The 20916-nt window shown below is 39.2% G+C and overlaps 1 protein-coding gene across 1 annotated transcript in view; it reads right to left on the bottom strand.

The window, feature by feature from the left end:
* unm_sa1614 (un-named sa1614) overlaps positions 1-20916 on the bottom strand; it is a 256372-nt gene that overhangs the window by 28978 nt on the left and 206478 nt on the right. The window contains exons 20-24 of the mRNA XM_043709987.1: positions 19606-19721; positions 18334-18401; positions 17178-17285; positions 9243-9486; positions 5970-6167 (exon numbers count right to left, since the gene is read on the bottom strand). Of these exons, the coding sequence (XP_043565922.1) occupies positions 5970-6167; positions 9243-9486; positions 17178-17285; positions 18334-18401; positions 19606-19721 (734 nt within the window). The remainder of the gene's footprint in view (positions 1-5969; positions 6168-9242; positions 9487-17177; positions 17286-18333; positions 18402-19605; positions 19722-20916) is intronic.

Here is a 20916-nt window from a genome sequence, read left to right as displayed (position 1 = left end):
TGCTGGAAAAGCGCAGCAGGTCAGGCAGCATCCAAGGAGCAGGAGAATCGACATTTCGAGCCCTTCTTCAGGAATGAGGCCTTCTATATTTGCCCAACATTCCCCTTTTTGGACTGTCAAGAAATTAAAAATACCAACTTTCAAGTAAATAACAAATAAATATAGATATTATCTATTCCTGAAGATATAGATATTATCTATTCCCCTCATTCCTGAAGAAGGGCTCATGTCCGAAACGTCGATTCTCCTGCTCCTTGGATGCTGCCTGACCTGTTACGCTTTTCCAGCGACACATTTTCAACATAAGCTTCAATAAATTCATTAAAACATTTATATTTCTAATTCTTTCCAATTAGAGACTATATTCCTTATAGTATAGTGAGTGTGTTCGGATGAACACAATTTCCCACTTATATATAATGCACATTTTAATAGCCATTATGTAATAATCTAGATTATTTTCACTGAAGCTATATTATTTACAATAAGTATCTAAGTTAGTTCACTGAGCTTGAAGCTTTTTTTTCAACCATACTAGGTAACATCATCAATGAGAGTCTCTGGTGAAGTGCTGGTGGTTATGTCCTGCCTCTCTATTTCTAGGTCTTGATTTCTTAAGAGGAGTGATATCATTTCCGGTTCTTATTTTCAGAGGAAGGTGGATGGGATCTAAATCGATGTGCTTATTGATGGACTTCTGGTTAGGATGATATGCCTCTAAGAACTCTTGTACGTGTCTTTGTTTCGCCTGTCCAAGGATGTGTGTGTTGTTCCAGTCAAAATGGTTGCCTTCACTGGGGTCATTTAACTCAGTTAATTGCCAAGGGAGCATCTGATAGTGTGAGTTTCTCAAATGTAAATCTTATTTTAAGCTGGTCAACACATCAAACTATTTTTGACAGTGTTATAGGAGTGAAACTTCCTCCTAGTCCTTTATAGGGGACTGAGCTCCCATTTGCAGCTAAGCAACAGAAAGAACTGTGTTATTCACTCGTAAAGCAAGCCACTGTTGCTTCAAAATGTCTTAATAGATTATATCTTAAAAGGCATCAAAATGCTATTTTGCCTGTAAATATGAAGATACTTGGCCTTTAGGCTTTTCAGTTGGACTTCACCTGGAGAGGAGGGTTTTGTTTGGCTGCTGGAAGAGAGTTTGGCTGGAATCTGATTGACTTTAACAAGGCCTGTTCTGCTAAGGGAGCCTTGCATTAAGAATGGGTCTCCTCAATGAGAGGAATTCTTGCTCTCAAAAGCTGCTGCTCAGACTGATTTCCAGCAGTCCTAGCAATTCCAGCAATGCCAGAATACAGTACAGGATGGGACTTAGATCACTGAGGTCTCATAAAGATCAAATATAGACACTGGACCCAGGTAAATCTGGGATGTTTTGGACAGAGAGGGATCAGACAAGCTAGGATTTGAATTGAATAAAAATATTCTGGAATGAAAAGACTAGTTGAGTGGTTACCGTGTAACTCTTCTTGATTGTCATAAAAATCCATCAGGTTCAGTAATTCTTAAAGGAAATCTGCCATCTTTAACTGGTCTGGCCTACATGTACCTCCAGATGAAACATGGCAAAGTGGTTGACTCTTAACAGCCCTCTGGGCAAGTAAGGATGAGCAATAAATGCTTGTGATGCCCACAGCTGGTGAATGAATAAAAACAAAGTGGATGGGTAAAATGGAGGGTTGAGGGAGATGACATTTTGGGGGGGGGAGGGGAGTGACCCTGATGCACACTGGGTACCCATTGATGAATATAACCTGGCACTCCCTTTCCACATTTAACTAAATGTATTTAAAAAACTGTCCTTTCCATTTCTCATGGTTGAGTGCATTATGGCAATAGAGGCTGACTGAGGGTCTTGAGTAGGCAATAATAACTATTTAAAGGCTTGAATAGGTCTAATGACAGGCAGCGTAATGGTTGCCTCACATATCCCCTGTATTATGGGACAATCATGGGCAGGAAGACAGTAGGCAAGCCATCCAATATTGTTAATGTGCTCAAACTGCTTAAAACAGGTTCACTGAGATGGACTTGCTTAAAATCTAGCCTTTAAATATGGATAGCAATGGCACTAAAGCATTTCAATTTTACATACCTTTGAAGTTGACATATGCACACCTTTTGCTCTATTCTACCTGACTGCAAACTGATCATGAGTACAGAGCTTGAGCATTGCTGAAAAAAGACATTCTTTCAAAGCTTTTCATCTTGGATTCTTAAGATAGTTTACAAGATAACCAATTCAAAGGGAAAACCAACATTTATACTACATAAGTGGACTCAGTTTGATAGAGACATTGCCATGGAGAACGCACTCATTAATGTGGATTGACAGTTAACTGCTGGGTTTTGCTTTAATTCTAATCAAGGCAGGTTAACTGTCATGTCCCGAGAAATAAATCAGTGATTGGTTGGCATTTATTTTGTTAAGTTGGAATGTGTGCAGTGCATGAACATATTTATTCTGTCTGCAAAGAACAGAATCTATGTATTAATATATGTAGCTTCCAGTACACACAAGTGCACTACACAATGAGCCCGATTGACAATCCTGAATTGATTGCCAACTATATCCAGTAAATATTGTTCAATTGCAGAATCATATGTAATATTAAGAGTTTTGCAAGCATAGGCTGGTTGGCTGCAGTTAGTATTTTGCTTGTTGCAAACAATGGCAGGGGCATACTGTTGAAATGATCCACAAGTCTTTGGACTATACTGACTATATTACTGACATCAAACTGGCATAAAATTCATATACAGGTCATTCTGTTATAACATGTGCTTTGTCAACACAAATTTGCTGGAACGCAATTGACAAATTGGGGGACACTTTCTACAGCATGAACTTTTAAAATGTGTGTTGGCTGTAACACGACTACAGCACCAACACTTAAAGCACTTTCTAAAGAGCGATTTTCCAATTAACGGGGTTGCACAAGAACATAACTATTACATTATAGAAGAACTGACTGTATCACGTTCCTCATTTGTATGATAGAATGTCTTTTTAGCTTGATGATCGCGTCCTGTTGGTGGCGAATACAATTCTTGTTGCTGCATTGTAGCAGTGACAAACAGCTAGCTTGTACCCTACTCTCCCAGGGTGATCTGAATTGGACTGGCCATTTTTCAGGAACAAGAGCGACCACGTGTGGATACTTCATGAGTTGTGCAATATACAGCAAGAAACAATCTGATTAGATAGCTGTTATCCAACAGATTGGCTTGTTGAAACCTATTTTCGCATTAGGTTTGCATGGCATGGGCATTACGTATGAGTAATACAGCTTCTAATTTTCTTTTTGATGAGAAAACCTTTGAATACTGAGGCATCAACTTCTGAAACTGGAATTCAATGCATTGACCTGTGTGGCATGCGCGGAACCTTGGAGCAGCTACACATGGTCAAGTAGCTTAGAGGGAAGGTTGCTGATAAGGCCAATTTATAGGGCATGGAACTGCAGAAATACAATTCTGACCAGTGAAGGTAGGTTTGTGGTAGGTAGTAGTAGAGACCGCTTTGGTTGATTTCGCAACTAAGATATGGAGAAAAGGGAGCTTGTTAATCTGTTCCATTTCATAAATGAACTTGAGTCAGAAAGGAATACGTTAAGACATGTAAGGAAAATTTTAAATGCAATTACAGATAAAAATTTAGCAAATGCATCATCTAAATAGAAGAAATATCCAACAGGTAGGAGGTTAGGTGCCATTTCATTGAAGATTGGTTTTCATGGATAGTTACATCTATTATTATGAAAGTTATATGTAGTTCATATGGAAACTAGAATATTAATAAAGGAGGTCTTGGTTTTGCAAACAACAAGAACATTTACATGTACTTGTTTCAAATCAATAAAACAGATAACAGTCATTTATTGGTTCATTTCTCAGGGCACTGTCCTGACAATTACAGTCAACCTCTCTGGTTTAAAATTTAAACAAAATCTAGAACTTAACTGTCAATCAACATTGTTGTGCATTGTCCATGGCAACTACTCTACCTGAGTCAACTTGCCGACCAAGAAACAAATTCCTGTCATGAAATATAAATGTTGGTTTGCCCCTTGAATTGGCATTCTTGCAAAATGTTCTGGAGAGTGTAAGTCAAAAAGCTTCAACAAAATATGTCTTCTTTCAACAATACTGGCATAAAAATGTGCATTGAAATTACTATTCTCAACTGAATGCACATGGAAAATCACCAGAAGCAACAAGTGTGACTAAAATGTGAAGTTGATCCAGATAAGAAAACATGAAACAGTACTTCTGATGTTTAGCAGATAGGTATTAAATTTAAATACTGAACCACAGAAAAGATATAGCACAGAAAGAGGTAATTAGCCGTCATGTTTGTACTGACTAAATAAACTAGTCACTTATCTAATCCCACTTCAGCCCAACAAGCCTCCACCATCTACAAGGCACAAGTCAGGAGTGTGATGGAATATTCCCCACGGCCTGGATGGGTGCAGCTCCAAAAACCCTCAAGATGCTTAACATCATTCAGGACAAAGCAGCCCAATTGACTAGCATCACATCCATAAATATCCAGTTGCTCTGCTACTGATGCTCAGTAGCAGCATGAACTATCTAAAAGATGCACTGCAGAAATTCCTCAACTGCATGTCATATAGTTCATGTCTTACATTCCTATTCTTACAGTCAGTCCCTTTCCTAATGAAGGAAAGCACCCCATATATTTTCTATACTTTCAGGGATCTGTGAACATGCATGCCAAGGCTTCTTACTCTAAATCTCAATATCCCCTGTTTATTCTGTACTCCCTAGCTTCATTTGCCCTCCCCAAATGCATAACTTTGCACTTCTCCAAACTGAATTTTATTTGCCACTTTCCCTCCCACTCAACTAAATTGTTGACATCTACCTGCAGTTGACAGCCATCCTTTTTGTTATCACCTACCTGGTCAATCTCTTTATCATCCTTAAACTTCCAAATCACACCTCCCACATTTAAGTCTAAACTATTACAATATGCCACAGACTGCAAGGGATCCAATCCTGAGCCCCGTGAAACAACACTGGAAACCACTTCATTCTTGCAAAAATACCCTTTCAACAGATACTGCCAGACCTATCTCCTGGTTTCTCCAACACTTTGCTTTTATTTTAGTTTTTTTCTGACAGTCTGTTATTGTCAAATGCCTTTTGAAAATTTGTGTAGACAACATCCATTACATTACTTTCAACAATCCTCCTCATTACTTCCTCACATAATTTAATTAACTTAAATCATGCTGACTATTCTGAACTAATTGGTGTCTCTGCAAGTAACATTTAATCCTGTTTCTTAGCATTGATTCTTATAATTTGTCCACCACCAAGATCAGTCCTATAATTATTTGACCTAACCCCTACACCCTTTTTGAATGTGCTCATAGACCTCCAATTCAATAGACCCTCATCTTCATCTAGCGATGATTGGAAAATGATCATCAGAGCAGCTGTTATTTCCTCCCTGGCTTCCTTTAACAGACCAGGATACAATTCATCAGGTCCCAGTGATTTATTCGCCTTCAAGGTCAGTCATTCCAATATTTCCCTGCTCATTTTATCTATTTTTTCATATCCTCCGCATCATCGCTCTCGTTTGTGAAAACAAAGACAAAATACTCATTTAGAGCCACACTCACATCTTCTGCATTCAAGCAGACATTAGGCCCAATCTTTCCTTATTCATCCTCTTGTTCTTACCATTTCCTTAATCATCCATAATGTCCCGATTTGGATTTTTGGATTTTCCTTAACTTTACTTGCCAATATTTTGCCATATCCTCTTTTTGCTTCCTAATGTCTGTTCATTTCACTCCTGTGCTTCCTATACTTCTCTAAGTTTTCAAAAGTACATTTAATTATTTATTTGTTCTCACATTATTCTTTAAATTACCAGTGTAGGCAAAACTAAGAATATTCTACTACTTTCTAAAACATACCAAATGAGGATTGCTTGCGATTTAGCGGGCTATGAGGTACTTTGGGTGTGGGCTCAGATAATGTCCGTTTATGCTTAGTTGTCAGTGGGGGTAGAGGCGGTCGTTTCTTAGTTGACGGGCTGTCCGAGGTAAAGGTGGCACTTCCAGAAGGAGGACTCTTGACAGAAAATGGTGGTGGTGGTGGTGGGACACTTGGAGCTAAAAAAGCAATAAAATCAATGTAAATTAACTTTGCATAAGTATTTTGTTTCTGTTGAATAATTTTTCAAAATTGAGTTGATTATCATTCACTCATCTTGAAAACCATATACAATCAATAGTACAGTTTCATAGCAGAAACCTTAGCTAAGATTCAATTATTCCAAGCAATTATGGTTTTACAGAAAAAAAGGGGTGATGGTTAAGTGGTATTATTGATGGGTTATTAATCCAGAAACTTACCTTAATTCCAAACCCACAGTAATGTGGTTGACTCTCAACTGCCATCTGAAATGGCCTAGTAAATCACTAATTTGTACTAACTACTGTAAAATCTCAACGAAGAAATGAAACTGGACAGGCTACTTGGCACTGGAAATGACAGTGGCTGAAAGAGCCGTAACCATCCTGCAAAGTTCTCCTTGCTAACATCTAGGGAATAGTGCTAAAATTGGGAGAGTTGTCTTACAGACTAGTAAAGCAACAGCTGACATAGCAATACTTACAGAATCATACTTGACAGACAATTTTCATAGATGCACCTTAGAAAGCAACCTATCTGGATGCACCACAATGTGGTATGGCAACTGCTCTGCCCAAGATTGCAAGAAACTAAGAGTCATGAATACAGCCCAGTCATCACATAAATCAGCCTTCCATCCATTTACTCCATCTATATTTCCCACTGCCTTGGGTAAAACAACCAACTTAATCAAAGACTCCTCCCACACCGGTTATACTCTCTTCCACTCTCTTCTGTCAGATAGAAGATATAAAAGTTTGAATACACATACAGACAGGCTCAAGAACAACCCTTTCCCTGCTGTTATTAGACTTTTGAATCTTTCAAATGTTAATTCTGATCTCTCTCTGCACCTTGTCTGCAGCTGCAACACTGTATTCTGTACTCTGTTTTGCTATTCTAATGCACTTTGTATGGTGTGATCTGCCTGTATAGCATGCAAAACAACAGTTTTCACTGTATCTCAGTATGTGACAACAATAAATAAAACTGAAATTCAATGTCCCAGATGCTGCCATCATCATCCCTGGATATGTTCTGTCATGACCCAGCATATTCCACAATCATTAAAATCTAGCCAGATGATCAACTCTTCTTCCATGGACAGTGCAGAAGGATGTGCCAGGTGCATTACCAAGCATACCCAAAAGTGAGATGTAAACCTAAGTGAAGCAACCAAACAGCTTAAGCAGCAAGTGATCTCATAACCAATGGATCAGATCGAAGCTCTGCAGTCCTGCCACAACCAGATGTGAATGGCGGTGGACAATTAAACAATTCACTGGAGGAGGAGGCTCTACAAATACCTCCATCCTTGACAATAGATAGCCCAACACATCAGTGCAAAAAATAAGGCTGAAGCATTCACAGCAATCTCCAGCCAGAAGTGCCAAGTGGATGATCCATCTTGGCCTCCTCCAGTCATCCTCAGCATCACAGATACCAGTCTTCAGCCAATTCAATTCATTTCATGTGATATCAAGAAACAGTTGGAGACACTGGATATTGCAAAGATAATGTGCCATGATAACACTTCACCAATAGTACTGAATACTTGTGTCCAGAACTTGCTGCTCCCCTTGGCAAGCTGTCCAGTATAGTTACAACACTGACCTCTACCTGACAATGTGGAAAATTGCTTAGGTACGTCCAGTATACAAACATCCAACCTGGCCAATTACCAAGCCATCAGTCTACTCTCGATCATCAGTAAAGTCATCAACAGAGCTACCAAGCAGCACCTGCTCAGAATGCCGAGTCTGAATTCTGCCAGAGCCACTCAGCACCGGACTTCATCATAGCCTAGGTTCAAACATGGAGAAGAGAACTGAATTCCAGAGGCGAGGTGAGTGTGACAACCCTTGGCAGCAAGGCTGCATTCGAATGAGTATGGCATCAAAGAGGCTTAGCGAAACTGGAATTCATCGGTATCAGGGCAAACTCTCCACTATAAGTTGGTTATGGTTGTTGCAGGTCAATCATCTCAGCTCCAGGACATTTCTGCAGGAGTTCCTCAGGGTAGAGTCCTAGTTCCAACCACCTTCAGCTGCTTTATCAAGAACCCTTCCTCCATGATAAGGTCAGAAGTGAGGAGGTTCGCCAATAATTGCACCATTTGCAATATCTCAGAGACTGAAGCAGTCCATGTTCAAATGTATCAAGATCTGGATTACATCCAGACTTAGGTTGACAATTGGCAAGTAACATTCGCACCACACAAATGACAGGGATTGACCATCTCCAATAGGAGATAATCTAATCACTGCCCTTTGACAGCCAATAGTGTTACTATAACTGAATCCCCTACTATCCACATCTTTGGAATTACCATTGACTAGAAACGCAACTGGACTCATCACATAAACACTGGCTACAACAGCAGGCCCGAGGTTAGGAATACTGCAGTGAGTAAGTCACTATAACCAATCCACCATCTACAAGACACAAGTCAGGAGTTTGATGAAATACTTCCCACTTGCCTGGATGAGTGCAGCTCCAACAACATTCAAGAAACTTGACACCTTCCATGACAAAGCAAGCAACCTGCTTGATTAGTGTAATATTCACAAGCATTCACTCTCGCCAACACCAACGCTCAGTAACACCACTGTGTATGATTTACAAGATGCACTGCAGAATTAACCAAAGATCCTCAGATAGCACCTTCTAAACCCATGACCACTTTTATCTAGAAGGACAAGGGTAGCAGATGGTTTCCCTCCAAGACACTGACCATCCTGACTATTGCCGTTCCTTCACTGTCGCTGGATCAAAATCCTGGAATTCCCTCCCCAAGAGCTTTGTGGATTGTAGTGGTTCAAGAAGGTAGCTCACCATCAACTTCTCAAGGGCAACTATGGAGAGACAGTAAATGATTGCCAGCCAGTGATGCCCATGTCTCAAGTAAATTTTAAAAAGTGCACCTTTGACATACATAGGATTGAAAAACCATATATTACAGATTGTTTTCTGTTCTTAACAGTTAAGTTTCAGAAGTAATTGCATTTGAAAACACTACACAATAGCTAATGGTGCTGTTAGTAAATACAAACCTTTGATAGGGATTCTGGGTGGAATAGGAGGCCCCTCTGATACAGGGGATAAAGACTGAGATTCTGTACTTCGCGACTGATTGGTCAATCCACAGGGTTGTTCACGTCGGTGCTCTCGTGATATACAGGGAGAGTCTTTGCTGATAGCCACTGTGTTAGGCTTCTCTAGACTTGTTGAATGTTTGCCAGCTGGCTGGTAACAGCTGTATGGCCTAAGAGAACGTTCCCTTTTAATAGGTCCCTGCTTTTTGAACAGAAAAACAGAAATCTTACATAAAATTGCCAATCATTTTGTAAATAAAATAAGATTGAAAGTAATAATATATTTTCAGAGAGAAGGTAATGGATGTTAGCCCGAGGTACTACATGAGGGATTCCAGTAAGTTGAGGAGCAGAATAATCTGCCCGTAATATTTTGGTCAAGCTTACTCTATGCAAATGAACACCAATAACATCAGTTAATGATATTATTACATCTTAACAGACTACATAATATAGTATCTACAACAGGCAATACAAATAAATCTAGCCCAATGGTAACTATGTCATAAAGACCCATCTGGTTCACTACTGTCCTTTAGCGAAGGAAATCTACTATCCCTACCCGGTTCGGTCTACATGTGACTCCAGACCCACAGCAAAGGCTAATTCTTAATTACCTTCTGAACAATTAGAGATGGGCAATAAATAGCTGCAATGCTACATTCGTGAACAAATAAAGAAAAACTACATGCATGCAGATGGGAAACGTTGCTTTGCTTCTAAACTGGTCTCCAGTAATATTCTCACTTAAATGTTTGTCATGTAGATTTTGATTTTGTGCATTAATATTAAATAGATGACAGCGAATTGGAAAGACATTTTACAGCATTGTTGATTTTAATTTCTATTGACTTTAGATTGATGATCACCTGTTTGACACCATCATACAAAGTAAAAGTCTACTGTGTTACTATTATAAGTGAGAAATGTTGTCTTGCAAACATTTTCTAATGGATATAGGTGTAATTCTTTGCTGAGGTCCTGGAAGGTCTACTATTGCTACTGTCAGTTGACAGAAAATACCGCCCTCTGATCACAATATAGTGGATGTCTAAAAGCCAATTTTAACTTAATGGAAGTTACAACTGTGGGCCAGAGCAGAAGATGAAACATTTGGCTGCCCATAACATGAGGCTTGTGAGACCTTTAACACTTGGCGTCATTTGTTTGTCCATACTCTTGTCTCCTGCCTACGATGGCATGAATAATGTCATAATTGGCAATGTCAAAATTGGTATGGAATCAGGCTACTACCAATGATCTAGTTATAATCTCAGTAAGAGAAGCAGATTGGGAGTGGAGAAGTGGAAGGGTTTGTCAAATCTCTAATCTGAAAGGAAAACATTTTGGGACGGAAGATGCCCAAAATCACTCTTAGGGCCAGAAGGATCAGGCTAGGTGCTAACACACAATGAACATTTTGTTAAACAGTCATTTACTTTGGCAAGTCCTATTTCTGCTGCCAGCATATTCTGGAAAGTCAGAAATCTTCCAGGTTATAGTTGAACAGCATGGTTAAAACAGGGTGTATACTCTTAGACTGCTATTAAGAAATGACAGTGTCATTTAAATGAGGTTTCTGCTTCTTTGGCATGGGCAATCTGTACTGTTTGAATTCCGGTATTACAATAATGGAAGGAGAGACAGTGTTGAGGAGACATGCAGGCTACATACTGAGGTTCTACCTGCCCCAGGTATTGTGAAGGATGGGACTGGCCTCGCTGTCGCGGAACGCTCCAAAGTAGTGAACTGTTTCATATCACCTGTCTTTCATTGAGAAATTTGCAAAGAAAAACACCTTTGACCATCAGTTCATCAGAAACTGGTCAGCATGCAATACCCTCAAGAACCTGATGGAAAAGAAGAGGGTGGGTCTTGTTGCATAGTTCCCTGAGCAGGCTGTCAAAGTCATTTGGCAGAATGCCTCATCACCAGAACTTTCTAACAAGCACCAAGACATAGCTTGGCTGGTGTGAGAAGGGCACTACCTGTGTGACTACAGTGTTTTTATGGTTTTGGTCTCAGACCAGTGCCTGCGTAGTCGCCTTTGCATTCGTTTTTACGTATTTTACCGAGTGCAAAGTTAGGTCGAACCTCCTCGTGGTTCCCCCTGGTAACGGCCTATACGAGGAAGCTCCTGACGGGGGTGATTTTAGCTGTTTTAGTGGCGTTTTAGTCTAGTTTTATCAGTGTTTTACCATTGATTTTATCTTTGGTTTTAACCTGATTTACTGGTGCTTTGCGCCACGGCGGCTTGATCGTTTTAACCGTTGTCTGAGCAGTACTCGATATAGTCCGGCTAATACGACCTGGTAGAAAAGATACGAGACGGCTGGTGACCTGTCGGTCTACGGGAAACAAAATTTTGGCGAAGGCGTTATGGCTGATACCAAAGTATCCGGTTGGATGGGAGACCGGGTGAACAACCGTCCCGCACGGTGGCTTTTGGCGGCTCCGTGTGTAAAGTGTGCGAGCCAAAATCGGACTGTACAATCCGTCTCAATTCAGACACAGACGGATGAGACCATAAGAATTATTCCGGCAAGGTTGTCCTCGGGCAGGCACGAGGAAACCTTTAATATAGTCCAGAATAGTGACAAAATTCGAAAGACAATGCTGGGAGAGAAAGCCCCTCTACAGCCAAGTCCATCTAAGAGCCGGACAATTTATAATTCGAATTTTAAAGGGCCTTTTAATTTTAATCGAAGTGGAGTTTTAGAGAGACAAGAGAGGGAGGATGAGGGTAGGATTATACACCCGTCCAATAGAGAAACTAATAAATTAGAAATTATAATCAATTACCCTATAGAAGATTTTAGATGTAGTTATTGTAATAACATCTACAATACTACGGGGGTATTTAGGAAACACTTAAAAGTATGTCGAGGGATTAATTCGGTCAGGATAAGGTGTAGCAAATGTACATGGGAGGGTAGCTACCAGGCAGTAGCGTGCCATTATCCAAAATGTAAAAGAGATGGGGATGGTAGTATAGGTGCTTGTAGTAACGTTAACGATAGGAATGTGGAGGAAGATTTAGAGAAACCCTTTCAATGTCAGCTCTGCTCATTAAAATTTAAATCGGCTAGAGGATTGGGACAGCATGAAAGGCATGCACACCCTAACTTGAGAAATGAGAAAAGGAAAGGGGGTAAGGCGGACAAAATAGAGAATAATGGTGGAAATAAAAGGGGTGTATGGTCTAGAGAGGAAACTGAAATGCTGCAACAATTGGAATCTGAGTTTATTGGTTGCAGAAATATAAATAAATTGATAGCGGATAGGATGGGGTCTAAAACTGCAAAACAAATTTCAGACAAGAGACGATTATTAAATAAGAAAAATAAATCTAGTAAGAAGGATTTAAATTTAGATGAGCTCCCCAATAGTATGGATGAAGATGAAGGAGAGGATAAAGATAGAATTGGAAGTGATCTGATACCCGACAGGAGCGTAGAAGATGAAAATCAGGATAGTACGGATGTTAGGGAATGCCCGAATGGCTCAATTACAGATTTGATAAAAATAATTGAAGAAGATCTGAAGAAGGGTAAAAAAGGTTGCAAAGAGTTTGATAAGATTATGGGGGAGATTGTGGGTAAATTAGGAAAGAGGAAGGAGGATGGTAGGAAGAGTAAAACAAGCGATAATAATAGAATAAAATCTAAAGCCAAGGATAATGGACGAAAGAAAAATAGGATGGTAAACAACGCTTTAAAGAGATACAGTGGGAAAAAAGGGAAATTTAAGGAGGCACAAGTCTTATATAGAAGTAAAAGGCAGTATTTGGCAAGAACTTTAATAGTTAAAGCCCCTGTTAATAGTAAATGTCCCCTAAGCGAGAAGGAATTGGAGGAATATTTTAAAGAGAAATTAATGACTATAAATGAGAAAAATAGTTTAAGGGGTTTTGCCAAATACAAAAATCAAGGAGAGGAATCCCTGGACGCTGCTCTATCTGGTCCTGTGACGGTGGAAGAAATCGATCAGGCCTTAAGGGCGATGGACGTAAACACCGCCGCAGGACCAGATGGGGTAACGTTAAGGGAGATTATTAAAGGTTTTAACAAAGATAATTTAATACTGCCTAGGGTGTATAGCATTTGGCTACAAAGTGGTAGGATCCCAGATAGGTTAAAAACTAGTAGAACAGTGTTAATCCCAAAAGTGAGCAGTGAGGATAAACTTAAAGATATAGATAATTGGAGGCCAATAACTATCGGGCCAATCCTGCTCAGACTTTTTACTAAAATCGTGGCGGGTAGGCTTAATAAGGTAATAGTTTTAAACAAACGTCAAAAAGGTTTTATGTCTGGTATCTCAGGGTGTGAGGAAAATATTAAAATCCTTGAGAATATTATGAATGGTGCCAAGAAGAGGAAGAAAAATTTAGCTGTAGTCTTTATAGACTTGGCGAAAGCTTTTGACATGATAGGGCATAAATTAATTATTACTGTGTTAAGAAGGCTTCATCTTCCGGTATTATTTATTAAATTGATAATAAATTTATATGATAATAATTTTACTCAGGTAGAGGGTTCTAGCTGTAAAACCGGGAATATTCCCATTTTACGGGGGGTAAAACAGGGTGATGCTCTATCACCAATTTTATTTAATATAGTTATGGACCCATTACTTTGCACAATTGAAGAGAAACAAAAAGGAATATTTCTTGGGGAGGACGGATATAGTTGTCATTGCGCAACGCTTGCGTTCGCAGATGACGTTGCCTTGATTAGCGAAACTTATGAGGGGTTGGTGTGCAATTTGAAAATAGTGGAGAAATTTTGTAATAATACCGGAATGGGGATTAATATTAATAAAACTAAGGGCTTTTATCTTACCCATAGAAATAAAACTTTTATATACAACGATGTAGTAAATTGGAGTATTAACGGGGGGATTATACAGTTTATAGAGCCGGGTGCTACTGACAAGTATCTTGGGGCCAAAATTGACCCATGGGTGGGAGTCATTAACACCGAATGGGAAAAACAGTTAGAGGAATGGTTGAGGAATTTAAAAGGGTCTCCTCTAAAACCAGGCCAGAAATTTGAAATTTTAAAAACATATTTTATCCCTCGACTGTATTTTTATCTAATTTTAGCGGAAGTTTCTCTTAACTATCTTAGTAAACTGAACAATATTATTAAAAATGCGGTGAAGGAAATCTTACATCTTCCTCAATCTTTTACGGACGGGGTGCTTTACGCAAAAGCCCGTGATGGTGGCCTGGCATTAAATTGTCTGTCAGTATTCATACCGATTTCGATCCTGAGGAAGTATGGTACACTACAGAAATCGACGGATGAAATATTACATGCCTCATTTCATTTTGAAGGCAGTAGCATGAAGGAGAAGATGCGGAAAATGAGTAGTCTAAAGGTACTGGAGAACATCTGGAATCCGTGTATCAATCAAGGGTCGAATGTTGGAGATACTATTATGGAAGAAGATGAAGAGATGGAAGAATTTGCGAGTTCCAACTATGCAAATTGGAGGACTATAGAATTACAGAAGTGGATGGCCCTCCCCTGTCAAGGGGCAGGGGCACATTACTATAAGAATGATAGCATCTCCAATAATTGGTTGAAGAGGACAGACTCTATGAAAACGTCCAAAGTGATTAATTCACTGTTACTACGAACGAATTTGTATCCAACAAGGGCGACATTATCGTATAGCAGGCCATTCAACATCAAAAGTTGTCGAAGATGTAATGATCCTTCAGAAACAATAGCACATATTTCTGGTTGGTGTCCCTCTGTAAAAAATATGAGGATCAAGAGACACAACAGAATAGTTGAGGAGTTAGTTAAATATATCAAGAAATACGGGTGGACAATATATGTGGAACCTAGGATTAAGGATGAGGCCGGGAAACCGCGCAGAACGTCACAAACTTGACTTTGTCATTGACCCTCGAGCTCCTGCGGACTTTTATGGACTCTTAATAACTCCCTTTGATGTATTTAAGTTTTAGGTTGAATTTTAAGGTTTTTTTATTGTTTTTATAGTTATTAGCTGGTTTTAACTAATTTTTAGTTTAATATTTTAAATTTCTTTGTTTTAATAATAAAGTTGTGGTATTTTAGATCACTTAGGTAATTGGTGATGGGTAATTTGGTGTTAGTTGATTAATAGGGCACGCCACACACAGCAAATGATGAGTGGTAACCTAGTCAATACGGTGAATAATCCTGGCTCATCTTTGTCCTTGCTTGAGATTCTGCTTCGCATTATTATTTTAATCTTTTACCTTTTTTTTTAATCGTCCCCATTTTAGATCATTCAGCTGTGGTTTCGCTGGATAGGGGTTTGTCTTTTGTCGACGAGCGACATGAAAACTCGAAAAGGACACTCCATCATGTATGATGAGTGCAATAAATAAGCCTGATTGGTCTGTGCCATCACATGTTGCCCTCGAAATGGCTGTAAGACTGTCACACATCTCCTTCTGGAATGTGCCTTTGCAAAGTCTAGAGGAAGATGAAGTAGCTTGTGTTGAGGTTCATCTGAGCAGCTCTGCAATGTGGGACTTTGTGCTTTACAGTCTGTTTCCCCAGGACATACACCGAGATAAACAGCAATTGTATCTGGAAGATTATCAACTCTGTAAAAGACACTCTTTGATTTGCCCAAAACTTGTAGGTCTTCCAGAACAAGGATTTGGCCTCAACTGAGTGTTGCAGACTGGCACATTCAAAGGTCCAGGACTCCATGCTGAGGGATGCACTACAGCTTGGGTCAACTGTTGCCAAGGTGCAGTGGGGAAAGACCACTATCTGAGGTCTTCATGCTGAAGTTAAATGGGGGTCTGTTCAGTTATTGGACCCTCCTAGTGCCTTAAATATATGTAAATACTAGTATAGTCTGTGTAAGAGAAGTATTTGATTGTTTAGATGCAGTCTAAGTTCAATGTTTTGTTTATTTACTTGATATGCAACTGTACAGAACCGAACTGCCTTTGTGACAATGTATATATACAAAGATTTTTTAATGAATAAAGCATATTTTTGAAATTAAAAAAAGCTGAGGGAATGTGTGTGTTTGTAAAAAAAGGACTCTTTTAGTTACAGAGATGAAAAACAAGGACTTAGTTGTTATCTCAACTAGCACTCTGAAAGTGCATTTGGACAAGTATGGATTAATTAAGGAAAGTCAACAAGACTTTCTTCAGGAAGCCCTTCCTGAAGAAGGACTTATGCCCGAAACGTCGATTCTCCTGTTCCTTGGATGCTGCCTGACCTGCTGCGCTTTTCCAGCAACACATTTTCAGCATCTGTGGACAGACAGCAAGCTAACGTTTCAAATCTAGATGACTCTTCATCAGTGCTTTTTGTTTTCAGTGCAGATTCCAGAGTCTGCAGTAAGTTGCTTCTACAAGGCATAGTGGTGAACTGTTGTTAATGGAGGATGCAGAAAAGGTTTACCAGAATAGTTCCAGAGATGAGGAACTTCAAATACATGGATAGATTTGGAGGAGTGATGTTGTTCTCCTTAGGAAAGGAACAGTTGAGCCAAGTGTTCAAAATCATGAGGGATCAAGACAGAGTGGATAAACAGTTTTCATTGGTGAAAGGGTCACGTATCGGAGGACAACGATTTAAGATGAATGGCAACATCAAGAAAAACCCTTTTGACAAAGCAAGTGGTTAGGATAATCTGAAACATTGACGTAGTGTCAAATGTGTCTTCAAAAGGAAGTTGGATAAGCATTTGAACAGAACTAATTTGCAGGGATATGGAAATGGGAAGAGGTTTGGGGCTAACTGAGAAGCTTTTGCATGGAGGCACATTGGACACAACACATCAAATGTCCTTCTTTGCACCATAACTATACTACGATTCTATTTTATGACTTCTTAAAAATAAAAACAGAAACAAACTGACCTTTTCATCCAGATCATCATCACTCTCATAATAATCATCCTGTCTCAGTCGCCACTCATATTCCACATTTGTATGTAGATTAAACCGGTTTAGTTTTGCCTGAGTTAGCTTTCAATAAATAAAGGAAGATTAGGAATATTAGATTATTAATATTTTAGAGCATCAAGGAAGGAATACACAAATAAATAAAAACTTTTCATATTCTCCCCTCGCAATTTTCTCCTCAGCTGAAAGCAATGAAGAAGAATGGTGTGTTTCTTTGTTTATATGCCATTGAATATTTCTCATTGAAAGAAAACATTATTCTGGATTATATGACTGTGGAGGCCACTGATGGACTAAGAGTGCTGGATTATTAAAGGTGTCATCTTTTGAATGAAATATCATTATCCCCTCTCAGGTGAACTGTTACAAACAAAACAAGAGAACACTGCCTGATGCCCTTGTCAATGTTTATCTCTCAACCAATATTATAAAATAGTTTATCTGATTGTTATCACATTGCTCTTTGAGGGACTTTCTGTCGCTGCCAACTTTCCCACATTACAAGGGTGATTGTTTCTTTCTCTCTTCCTGTTCTCTCTGCTCAATTGCCCTGCTACAGAACTATTCACACCACTTCTAAAGGCATTTTGCTGTGTGAAGTGATCTCAGATGTTTTTTTAAAATATTTAGGTTGTTTATGTACAATAAGTAAAAATAATAATTCAATTATTTTCATAATTCATTTCAATCAAGTTGATAAATAGTTCGAAAAAAATCACTTTTTTCAATAAATATGTGGTTTAAACAGATCAACAAACGCAATTCTTCTAATTTTGTTTAATTCTAGCATTGTTTAATATCATGTATAAATAAGCCAGAAAATCAGATTAAAATCTGGCACAAATTCAAAACATTCTCCAAACAATGTAGAAACTGGTTTCCACAATTTATCAATATTAACAGAGGCAACCATTTTTTGTCATCAATTCTAATAACTAGCTAACCACAATTAATAACTGGTTGATATATTCCCAGTCCTGTTTTGTGTCTCAGTTCTAAGACACAGTTATAACAAGGAGGCTGATTCATGACTAAATTACAAACTGATTATTATATAGCCAGTCCTTGTAAACTGAGTGATTAAAGATTTCTGAACTTGTCAATTTCTTACCAGTTCTTCACAATATTGGTGTTTCAGTCTATGAGCAATATCCATAGCAGTTTCTCCATTTTCATTTACTATCAAAAATGAAAAGCAAAATTTCAACAAAGATTTAAGTCAAATTTTGTCAAGTAAAGTTTATTAACTTTGAATGGTGATCATTGAGTTTCAGTAAAATTATCAAAAAAAATTGCATTACAACAAACCCATGCTGGTAAGAAGAACTTTCAGAAAACTTAATAATGAAGCAGGAGATGTTGTGGGTTTGAAATCACCTTGCTTGAGACTGCCGTAAGTGGCTCCATGGAGTCCAGTACTAGGCTGTCAGCCATTTACTGTGTTCTGCAATGGTGTTCTACAAGAGAAGGGTGCATACAGGGATGTCCTCAACATGCTTTCAATTACCCAGTCCAAGCAGCTATGATGCCAGGATCCTTAAATTAGGCACGCACAAGTCCTGTATTGAATTCAGTAATTACTCTGCAAACAAGTTCCCTCCAACCCTCTCACCATCTTGATTTGGAAATATATCGTGGTTGTGGTTTAAAAAGGCGACTCAGGACTATTTTCTCAATGCAATGAGGGAACAGGCAATAAATGCTGGCCAGCCAGTGATGCCCATATCCTACAAGTGAATTTAAAAAAGTAAATAAACAAATGCTCTGTTGCAAGATGGATCCTGCATAACTGTTACTTAAAAGTATTCTATACAAGCATCCAAATTCCAATGAAGGAAATTTTTAAGACCCTTTTCTTTCACCAAGTATCTGTAAGCATTCTGGAGTGTTATTGTACATGTTATGGTGAGTTCCTTGATTTGCCAATGAGTACTCGATGTATCTTGTAAGTAGGATAGAGGAGGAGGTGACCCATCCACCTGCAACAGATAAAGGGCACTGCCTCTGAATCTTCAGCACAACAAGGAGATCCAACTCTACACCATACCTAACACCAACCAGGAGCTGAATTTCTCTATATTCCTTGACAGCGACAGGAGGCTGCCTGAGAGATTAGCCAAGGTACTCAGAGGCTCAGTGTTTTTAGGTTTTTGCTGCTTCTGATCAAAATAGAAATAATGGGGTGAGCTATACTGGAGAGGTGAATGGGTTTGCAATTGGACTCCACACCACTGCAGTCATTGTCAAAGAACACAAGTTTCTGACTGTAAGTGATGAGAACTATAACCTATGAAGATGCCTGAAGCTCCTTACATTCAACTTATTAGTTGTTTTGGTGACAGGTATTGGACAATATTTCAGTGATGACTGTTGCAGTACTTACAAATAATGGTGTTGGCCCTGGCTCTCATGAGTAGTTTGAGGCATTCTGCTTTATTGAATAGACAGGAGTAATGAACAGCTGTATTTCCTTTCATGGTTTGCTTGCTAAGGTTCCCACTAGAATGTATATATACAAAAAAATCAGTCACACAATTTATAATAATTATAGGTTGTCTACTTTTCCAAAACAGAGAAAACTAGGACCTTGATAAAAAGCGTACTTGACTTTCCCGTATTCTGAGTTGAGAGTGTGGTGCTGGAAAAGCACAGCAGATCAGGCAACTTCCAAGGAGCAGGAGAATTGACGTTTCAGGTATAAGCCCTGCATCAGGAATGGGGTTCATTCCTGATGAAGGGCTTATGCCTGAAACATTGACTATCCTGCTCCTCGGATGCTGCCTGACTTCTCTGCTTTTCCAGCATCTGCAGTCTTCCCTTTCTCCTAGTTGGTTTTTCCCATATTCTGGGTGAGTACCTACAACTTGTAAAGGCAAGTTCAAATTGTCTGCATTATAATTTATTGTAAGAAGTAAATGATGTTTACTTCATTTTAATCACACAGTCCATGCAGCTGGCATGATGCCAGGATCCTTAAATTAGGCAAGCACAACTCTTGCATTGGCACAGTGGCTCAGTGATTAGCACTGCTGCCTCACCACAGACTCAGATTTGAAACAATCCTTGGGCGACTGTGTGGAGTTTGTAAATTTTCCCTGTGTCTGCGTGGGTTTCTGTCGGGTGATCCAGTTTTCTCCCACAGATGTGCAAGTTAGATGGATTGGTCATGTTAAATTACCCATAGAGTTCAGGGATATGTAGACGAGATGGGTTAGTCATGGAATGAAGATTGACACGAAGATTGGTGGAGTAGCAGAAAGCATAAGGGACTGTCAAAGAATACAGGAGAATATAGATAGACGGGAGAGTTGGGCGGAGAAGTGGCAGATGGAGTTCAATCCAGGCAAATGTGAGGTGATTCATTTTGGAAAGTCTAATTCTAGAGCGAATTATACAGTGAATGGAAGAGCCTTGGGAAAAGTTGATGAGCAGAGAGATCTGGGTGTGCAGTTCCATTATACCCTGAAGGTGGCTGCAGAGGTGGATAGAGTGGTCAAGAAGGCTTATGATATGCTTCCCTTCATCGGACAGGGTATTGAGTATATGAGCTGGCAGGTCATGTTAAAATTGTACACGACGTTGGTTCGGCTACATTTAGAATATTGTGTAAGTTCTGGTCGCCACATTACCAAAAGGATGTGGATGCTTTGGAGAGGGTGCAGAGAAGGTTTACGAGGATGTTGCCTTGTATGGA

Source organism: Chiloscyllium plagiosum, chromosome 20, assembly GCF_004010195.1.
Source record: "Chiloscyllium plagiosum isolate BGI_BamShark_2017 chromosome 20, ASM401019v2, whole genome shotgun sequence".
In the NCBI taxonomy this organism is placed as follows: Eukaryota; Metazoa; Chordata; class Chondrichthyes; order Orectolobiformes; family Hemiscylliidae; genus Chiloscyllium; species Chiloscyllium plagiosum.
This window is presented reverse-complemented; position numbering and strand designations above follow the sequence as displayed.